A 10470-nucleotide genomic window follows, 5' to 3' on the forward strand; every position below is an offset into this window, starting at 1 on the left:
AAAATTTAGATATATACCTCTAATATTAAAAATGGTAAAATTGTAATTTAAACATTTTCAATTTAAAGATTTTAAGTCAAGACAATGCTGACTGTTTAGAGTGAAAAAAAACACACACACTACACTATCAATATAAGCTCATCTATAAAAAAGCACGTTCCTTTATCTGGTAAGGTGCAATCAGCATTTGGCAAAAGAAAATGAAAGAGAAGACAGAGATAGAACCACCCATGCCTCCACTTTTGAATCCAAATATAACGTAAAATTACTCCATTTACTGTTATTTAAACCTAAAAACGTCCCAAATTAGAAAACATTATATTGCTCCAAAATTTTACTATTTCTTAGTCAAGAATCTACATTTTCCTAAAAATGTTAGAACAATCCCTTGAGACAAATGATATACCAAATAAAAGAAAATAAGCATTTCTCTGAACTTGAGAAATTAGAATTTTTGTTAGCAACAAATTGACATTAAAGAAAAATAGAGTCTCAGACCTAAATGGAACTATTAGTAATCAACACAACTTAGGACATCTTACAGCAAACCACAACCTATAACTACATCAGTAAATACTGCTCTTAAGCCAGCAATCTTTTAGAAGAAGCAAAAACAAAAAGAAAATAGCAGCAGCTCCTGCCATTTTAAAAAAAAAAATTATCCTTTTTTGTTTTTTTGATCTTTTCAATTGTTCATTGTCATCTGCATTTACAAAAACTGCTAAATCAAATATTAGGTTCTCTGTCTCACCCTCCTGCCATTAGTATCACCACCGTCCGAGAGTTGAGCCCACACGCTACGCGACTTTCCGCCGCTACTGCAATCCTCCTCACACCCAGCTACAGTCTTTAGTAGCTCCGATTGAAGGGACGGGCAGTTCTCCTTAAGGTACTCAAATCCATCAGATCGCATTACAGCTGAAACAAGAATTACCCATCAGATATGAAAAGGTTAGAAGTGACAATTTGGGTTGATGTGTTATAATCGTATCATGTTATTTATATATTCCTCGCAAAAAATTATGATATAAAAGCACCGAAAATGATAATTGTATCAAATAGATAGTGTCATCTGTAAATCGTGTCAGGATGTGCAAATGCCACATCTCAGATTCAGCCTCTCAGCTAAAAACTTTGTTTGCTCCTAAGAGAAGTGCAAAAAGGTCTGCAACATTAATTGCTATGTAACTATTAAAAAACCAAGTTGATGCAGCCAAAGTAGAAAATGAGCAAATTGCAAGAAGTTTCCGGTCTATTTCACAAAGGTCGCTGAACTTCATTTTTCTTTCGATAAAATCACTGAAATTCACATTTGATTTCATTAAAGTCATTTCTGCTAATTTGTGTACAAAAAATCACTGAAATTCACATTTGATTTCATTGAAGTCATTTTTACTAATTTGTGTACAAAAATTTACCGGAACACTGACGTGGCACAGAAGACGGTTGATTATATGTCAACTAAGTCCCATGTGGAACAAGGATGAGAAGTTTTAAGTTCTTTTTTGTGTCTTAGGATGTGCCACATGACACACACATGACTGTCATGTCATCTGTAAAAGTTAGACATGTCCTGCATTACGCTTAATTGGCTTATAGTCAATAGTCTTTTGAGCCACGTTGGTATCCCTTTGAATTTTTGTGCACAATTTACCCGTAATGGCTTGATTGAAATTAAATGAGAGAAAGAAAATGAAGTTCGGTGACCTACAGAACCCATACTTCGGTGACCAGCGATGCATTCTACCCAACAGAAAATGGAATAATTTACAAATGGGGCAAGACCACACAAGAAAACATTCTTAAAAATGCTGTAAGAAAAAAAGATGGAAAAAAAAATTCAGACATTTTTTGCAGTAGTTCAACATTGCTGAAATGTATTAGTTACAGGGTACTAAGTGCTATATCAACATGCCTATTGTCTAATACTTCTTCTTCCTACTCAATTAGAAGACTTACTAGTTTTATTCTTTGTACATATTATTTGCCTACAAAGAACCAGCGGTCATCATGGTAATTTGGGAGGCCTCCAAACATTTTTCTTATCTTTAGAGCCTATATTCTTCGAGTAACAAAAGCGGCAACTTTCATGAAATTTTGCAAATTCTTTCCACAACATTGTCCTAACATTATATGCTTTTTTTTCATTGTTTACCCCAAGAGTAACAAAAACAATTCCTTTTCTCCTTCATTTTAATTTCTTCTTACAATAACACAACAATCTTTCAAAGACAGTGTTGCAATAAAATAAAATAATCACAGATCCAAAGTTCATCAATTCACACTCCTAATTTGTTGGTTTAGATTTCTCAGAAAATAATGTTGACTCCAAAGATACATATTACTACACAAACCCACCCAATATGAAATTGATCGTAGTACATAATTAATAGTAGAAATGTAATAAATAATAAAGTACGATAACCACCATGCCATATAAGGTATCATAACCGGTATATTTACAGGCACTGAAATAAGAAGTGAATTATGATCTCATCTTTGAGATGGCCTGATAGATACTTAAATTTCGACATTCAATAACTTCTTTCCAAGTAACATTAAGCAGTGTGAAATCCACGCAAGCTGTAATTAGTACAACCCTCTATATGGCAAAACACAAAAGAGTAGGATTTCAAAGGTTATAAATTCACAAAATATTCACTCCAAACTACCCAAGGGAACAACAGGTTAGGCATGAAATCCCTAGACAATAAATCAATTGGTTGTCTGCAAGTGGATAACTTGTTTCCAATCAATGTCTATCAACATTTGGACGATGTACTTTTATAAATGTTTTACTGGTATGCTTAACTTACAAGTTAAAAAATTAGATGTTAATTATATGAAATAATTTCATAAAAGCAGCTATGCAGATGTAGTTCTATATGCATATAACGATAACTAAAAACTGCATGCAAAATTTTCATGTCCTCTACAAGATCAAAATTACTGCACAAACCGGTCAATATTTAATCTCAAAAGCGTACAACTACCTCTTGGCATTATGATGGATAATAGATGGAAAAATTGAGCCTTACCTGCTAGATTTTCAGCAGCAAATCTTAGGCAAACAGCCTTTAACTCCATAGCATGATGACAGTCAGCCAAGGCTAAAATGCTGGCAACAGAGTCCACAGATATATCCTTGCAGAGATGTGACTCACACATTAATCTAAGCCTGTCCAGACCATACTTGTCTGCTGCTGCTAAAAGCTTTGCAGTTAATGTTTCAGATACCAAGACACAAGACGAGGTAGATTTCTCCTTGTCCACATCTTCAGTGAGGACATCCCAGTACATGAAATGTAACATGGCCTATATAATAGAACAATCAAATAGAAATGGTTAAAGATAAAATATTATGACAAACGCATCCTAAGCCATATTCCAATTAGGTCAATGGCTAAAGAACAAAACCTTTTACCTTGAAAACCTTGGGCTCGAGATCAGTAATATGAACCTCTTCTTTGTCTTCTTCTTTGTCATCAAAAAATTGTGATCGAAGAAAAGGTGATCGTGCAGCCAAAACCAACTTGTGAGCACGAATCATTTCCCCTGCCACATTAAAAGTAACATCTGAACCTTCCATATTTTCAAGCAGCATGCCAAAATGGGCTCCTATATCAGACTCTGGAACGTGAATTGAGTGTAATCGTGAACAATCTATTGCAGACACCACTACCCCAACAGTACAATTGATTTTCAAACAATCATCCTTGAGGAAGTCAGATGTTTCAAGCATAGCTCGTCTAAAAAATCGCTTGTAACCCCTAAATAAAAGCAGAAACCAAAAAGAAATTATCCAGATCAGAAGATAGTCGGCAGAGTCATGAAATTATCAAGACTTAGCAGTAACTCATACAATCGCCAGAAACTATACCGATTTATTTAGAAAGAAAGAGGACAGAACCCCATACCATAAGTTACATATACACCAACTGATGTCATTACCCTTTTTCCTATTATTCACATGAAGTTAATTGATGACTGTTTAGTCCTAGAAATATACATATAAGGTAGGTAACCAACAAAATAATAGAAAAAGTAAAGCAGAAAGGATTTACAGAAAATGCAACATACTACTTGGTAAAATTTATTTAGTCCATGATCTCCCAAAATCACAGTAGTAAGAAAAATACAGTTTTCCCCACGGAAAAAGTGTGACAACACCTTCAATAACTCACAACTCAGATACTCCATCAATATCCATGCACTGTATAATCCAATAATGTCTCTTTTTAACACAATCTCCATGTAACACAGTGGAATGACATCCCAACCAAACATTCTCCGGGTAAATTACACCCATGCCCACTGAACTTTACTCATTTTCAAGGTAAGGCCACTTACCTTCAAAACATAATATAAAAGTCACTCAACTTTACACTTTCTAACATTATGGCCACTAAACTTCAATTAACGCCTCAAAATGACCGTTGACGACCTGAAAATGGAAACATTCATGAGTTAAAGTTGTTCAGAACCACATTTACCATGTACCACATTTTTTATTTTTCAAAATCACCATTTCTAGAGCTTTCTCTCTCCTAACCAAACAAAACTTGAATGACCTTAAAACGAAAATTTTGAAGAATTAAAGTTGCTTAGGATATCATCAGTTCTTGGAATTTTCTAGTTTGAGTCCATCAACAGTCATTTTGAGGCGTTGTTAGAAAGTGTAAAGTTGAGTGATTTTTATGTTACATTTTGAAGTTTAGTGGCCATACCGTGCAAATGAGTAAAGTTCAGTGGCCATGGGTGTAATTTACCCAAAAGTTTCCTCTCTACCAAAAATATGTTGAAGACCAAAAAAACCTGGAACTATTATAAGCATTCATAAGATGGTTCGTCCTCCGGGCCCCCACAGGCAAAATAAATAAATATAACAAATGTCCAAAAAAAAGGAAACCCAAAAAAAATGTTTTAAAATTTTATTTAATTCTTTTTATTTTTTTGACAATTTAACCTCAAATCTCTTCCAATTTAGTCATCCAGAATAAAATTGTTCTAATAAATCTTACATAACTACCTTAATAGTCAAAGGACAACATTATGTCTTTTGACCGCTAATAATGAAGAACAAGGTCAACTTTTTCCGAAATCAATGTTTCTTCTATTAATTCAATTAATAAACATACATAACTATACATTATTTTGAGAGAAAATAATATGGAATTTAATGCGGTAGCATCACTAAATGAGTATGTTAAGAAATTCCTACCAACTGATATACTTATTCGTTGTTGAAGCACACATTTACAATGTTCCTGCTTAATTATTTGTGATATCTACAGTAAAGAGCGGCCCGGTGCATTACGGTGAGGGGTCCCACCACAAGGGTGTACGGGGGGCAAGCCTTCCCTTGCCAATAGAAAGAATAGAATAAAGTGCAAAAAGTGCATGGATTTTCTTTTATTCGTTTACTCTCTTTAATGTTGAATTTACAATTCACAAACCCACCTAAATAATTCCAACTTCACAGAAAGGTATAGTTGCCAAGAGTAGTCCTTAATCTCAGAATGCTCTTCCAGATTGAAATCCAATATGGTTACAAATAATCAATTAGTAACTGAGCATTATAACATATCATTCACTAGAATTCTGAGCGTAACACCATGACCAAGGGAAACTCTCATCTAATGGCTATTTTAAGTGAGGAACTCAGAGATCAGAAGTTCATGCAAATATCCACAAATAGTAACTTTCTGCAAATGTCCATAACTCTCATCAAACCAAATGCACGCCAAGATCTCTATAATCAATTCTTTTGCACAAGACCTGATGATATCAATATACTTCATTTCATTTTTTTAGGAGTAACGATTCATATCATTCAACGTTGCCAAAGGAGACAGTTTCCCTCATGCATGCAAAGGGCATTCCAATAAAACAAAAAACATACTTAAAATATACACCTGCTCCTTAAACTTCTTGGTGTGACCCGAACTCTTTACTTATGTATCCCTTTTACCCTCCCTCACACCTATGAAAACTATGCCTAACATTCTTCTGAAGTTGCAAATATTTCACCTCGTAAATAGAAATCAAAAGGAAACATGGACAATGAATCAAATGGAATCCCCAAAAAAGAATTCCTTGGATGCTCAACTACAGGAAAGGAAGCAACTCACTGCAAGGCTCACCACTATGCAGAAACTGATTAAATATGTTAACCTGTTCAGTTTGTATTGCTGCCAAATGGGTAAGGCTATCCCCTTCAACATACAAATCGAAAGACACGTGATTTCAATGACATAAAACTTAAAAGTTTTATTTCAAACTAAAAGTTATATAAGAAAGCATGAATCTTTATCATAACCTCTCATGATTAGATTTTAGCTAATCTCACAATCATGCCCTCTTGTATTATATGCTATCCAATGGCCATTATCATTATGTATTCATTTTCTGGCCTCTACTATAATGCTCCTTCACAACAGGTATTTGAGAATCACAGATGCATTCGTCCCCTATAGCTATTATTACCACCCATTACAGGTGGTTATACATGATCCTTATGGCCATTGCAAATAGTATATTTGTACTTCCTTTCATTCAAACATAGTTTCTTCAGAAGATTCACAATGACACTGGGCACAACCAACACAATTATCATTTGAAGTCATAATGCATTTAAATTGTGTAATGTGCAGAAAGGTAAGCTATCTTAAAATGGAACTCAGAAAAGATTGAAAAAGTTAAGTACATTAAATCGTAATGTAATCATAACTTAGTACTGGCCATTTTGCAAACAAGGTAGTTTTTTACTTACATCTGTGATTTTGAAAGAGATACTAAAAAAACCCTAAAACATCACTGACATAATTGTCATTTCTTATACCTATGCGCTAATCAAACATAAGTTAAGATGATGGTTTACCAAATTGCAAGAATGCCATATACTGAGGGTACAGGAAAGACGGTTTACCAAATTGCACGAATGCCATATACTGAGGGTACAGGAAAAAAGTACGCACCGCACCTTACATGATGTCACAAGATGAACTTTAAAAAGTCATCCCACTCTTTCTAAGAGCATTAGAATATCTCCAACAGTCTCTTAATTGTCAAGATATAAGATATTTGGACTTGTAATATGGATTTAGATATAGATTCGATATGGACTAAGATGGAGCATAGTATAAGGGAAGTAGCGAAGGAAGTTCTAGGGGAATCTAAAGGTAGCATGCCACCGGGTAAGGACACATCTTGGTGGACAGAAGAAGTACGGCAAGCAGTAAAGAGTAAGCGAGAATCCTATAAAATATTGGAGAAATGCAAGAGTGATGAGAACTACGAAAAGTACAAAGAGGCTAAAAGGGAGGCAAAGAAGGTCATACGAGATGCTAGAGCAAAGGTGAATCGGGATCTGTATACAAGATTGGATAAAAAGGAAGGGGAAAGAGACATATATAGAATTGCTCGGATGAGAGATAGATCTCGGAAAAGTTAAATATGTGAAGGACGTGGACTAAAAAGTCCTAGTTGGAGATAAGGATATCAAGGAACGATGGAGGTCCTATTTTGATGACTTATTTAATGGAGATCGCGGACAAGATGTTGGAGATATAAGTATCCCTCACGATATGATAAATCGTGACTACATGCGTAGAATTCAAAAGGGTGAAGTCAAAATGACATTAAATAAGATGAGATTGAAGAAAGCAGTAGGACCTGATGGCATCCCTATTGAGATTTGGAGATGTTTGGGAGAGAGAGGAATCGAATGGTTGACGACGTTCTTCAACAAAATTTGGAGAAACAATAAGATGCCATCAGAATGGAGGAAAAGTATCACAATCCCTTTGTATAAAAACAAAAGCGATGTCCAAGATTGTGCCAACTATCAGGGAATCAAATTAATGAATCACACTATGAAACTTTAGGAGCGAGTGATCGAACAAAGGCTAAGGAGGACGGTGAAAATCTCGGAAAACCAGTTTGGCTTTATGCCGGGAAGATCAACTATGGAAGTCATCCATCTAATGAGACAATTAATGGAGCATTATCGAAATAAGAGGAAAGACTTGCATATGATTTTCATTGACTTGGAAAAGCATATGATAAGGTACCAAGGGAAGTACTTTGGTGGGCCTTAATAAGGAAAGACATTTCGCGGAAATATATTGACATTATAAAGGACATGTATGAGGGAGCGTGCATGAGTGTACGTACCAGTGTTGGGAGGACTGAAGAGTTCCCTATTACGATTTGAATGCATCAAGGTTCTGCACTTAGCCCATTTCTTTTTGCCATCGTTATGGATGAACTAACGAGTTCACTTCAAGATGGTATACCATGGTGCATGTTGTTTGCAGATGATATTGTGTTGGTTGATGAGACAAAAGAAGGCGTGGAGAAAGAAGTTGGAACTATGGAGACAAACTTAGGAATCTAGAGGCTTTAAGTTGAGCCGAAGTAAGACAGAATATTTGGAGTGTAAGTTTAGCGGCCATAGGAGTAGGGAGGCAGGGACAATCACCTCCAGGGCTTGAATTGCTTCCGGTATTTAGGGTCTATTATCCAAACGAATGGATATTATCCAAACGAATGGATAAGTAGATGGAGATGTTGCACTGCTATATGGTACGGAGTGTTGGTCAGTGAAACCCTGTCACATTCATAAGATGTCGGTGGCGGAAATGCATATGTTGAGATGGATATGTGGTCATACGAGAAAGTACCGGGTGAGTAATGAAATAATTAGGACAAAAGTAGGGGTTACATCTATTGAGAATAAAATGAGGGCAAACCGACTAGGGTGGTCTGGCCATGTAGACGAAGAGCGCTCGATGCGCCGGTTAGGAGGACTGAAAGAGTGGCAAAGGGATGGTTCATGTTAGCCGATCCCGAATCATTTCGAGACTAAGGCTTTCTTGTTGTATATAAGATTTAAACATCAGTGAATAGCCGTATGAACTCTCAAACTCATCCATTTTCTCCTTTCTTGAAGCTATTGTATGAGTTGACATCAAAAACTGAGATGCTATCCTTTTTAAGTGTTATTGTGCATAGGTATTCATTATGTCCAAAACCACACTCTTAGGTCAATGTGAATCATAAAAACAATGCCAAATACGCTGAAATACCGACTGGCACACACACTTTCCAATTATATTCAACTGATCAACATGAGTGATCAACTGATGTCTCAAATACCTTGTCAAATATTCAACAGAATGACCAATCATATATACCATTTACCCGATAGGAAAAAAGAAAAAAAGAAATCAGTGATTAGATAATTCTTGAACGCAAAAATATACGTATATGCTCAAACCAAGATAAGAAAGTTACCACATGCTACCGCGATACTTGAGCGTGTAAGGTCCACTCTCGAGCGAGCGATCGAAATGGCTATGAACTTTATGCTTCCCATTTCCACTCTGATCAATAAGGGTGAGTTCAAACAACGCTCTGACATCAGTGCCCTCACTTGCAAGCGCGATAAAAACCGAAACGTAAGCCGAATTATCCTCCGGATTCTTACCATCGGGATAAAAATATATCGCCCATTGATACCCTCCCACCGTGAAATTGTCGCTGGCAATGTGTTTGCCAACCCCCATCCCCTTAGCAAGCGAATACCCTTGGATCACAAATCGATGAGAGCCATTTACCGTTTCGGTGACGGACCGGGAAGACGTCGGCGAGACGAGAGTGCCTGTCTCGGATTTTGGTATGACAGTGTTAGTCATTTTCAAGGGGTTTCCAAAATTGGGGCGATCTTCATGGAATTGAAAACGAAACTTGGAAGAATTAAGCGACTTTTAAAAAGAATTTATAACTTTTTTGAGTTTTCGTTGTGAATTTGAGAAATGTATGTGCGAGGCAGGAAGGTTTTCAGTATCTTTTGCCCTTAATTGAAAATGCAAAACAATGATGGGGAGGAATTGGAATTGTACAGCCGTGAAGTCTAGATGGTCCTTTTGTAATTACTTACAAGTAGAGTGAGATATGATAATGTTTGGAAACAAAGTTAATGTAACTAATTGATTAATAAATTTTTTGTTGAAGAGAAATTTCATTAATGATCGGAAATACGTGTAAAAATCTAATATAGAGAGAGGAATAAAACTCGGATAACATCAAAAACTGTAAGACTAGTATGTTGTGAAGGTACCCTTAGCATGGGCTAAACTATTATTTTGTCTTTTAATAAAACATATTGAGAAGTCGTTGTTAACTGCCAGTAGGGATTGACATTGTGCAACAAGGTCCCCGAATTCAGAGTAATCTGGTTGAACCGAATAACCAAAAACACGGGAAAACGATAAAAGTAAGATTTCACAGCTATATCAGGCAGCAAAAAGTAAGATTGAGAAGGCCCGACAAGTAAGACAGAGTTATCTAAAACGGAGGAAGCATCAAATCACAGCTAAATGCTTATGTTCACAAGCATACTCAAGTTCTCCATTGATCATCTGACATGGTTAAATCTTATCAGAAGCTTAGAGTCTGTTGACAAAC

At 35.9% G+C, this 10470-nt stretch overlaps 1 protein-coding gene across 1 annotated transcript; it reads right to left on the reverse strand.

The window, feature by feature from the left end:
• Window positions 1-420: 420 nt before the first annotated feature.
• On the reverse strand, window positions 421-9927 carry LOC136222924 (BTB/POZ and MATH domain-containing protein 4). Its single transcript, XM_066010611.1, has 4 exons — window positions 9298-9927; window positions 3425-3770; window positions 3039-3315; window positions 421-918 (listed from the first exon to the last, which is right to left on the reverse strand). The coding sequence occupies exons 1-4, from the start codon at window positions 9696-9698 to the stop codon at window positions 734-736; spliced, it is 1209 nt and encodes a 402-aa protein (XP_065866683.1). The 5' UTR covers window positions 9699-9927; the 3' UTR covers window positions 421-733.
• Between the last annotated feature and the right edge of the window lie 543 nt (window positions 9928-10470).

Source organism: Euphorbia lathyris, chromosome 3 (genome assembly GCF_963576675.1).
Source record: "Euphorbia lathyris chromosome 3, ddEupLath1.1, whole genome shotgun sequence".
Lineage (NCBI taxonomy): Eukaryota > Viridiplantae > Streptophyta > Magnoliopsida > Malpighiales > Euphorbiaceae > Euphorbia > Euphorbia lathyris.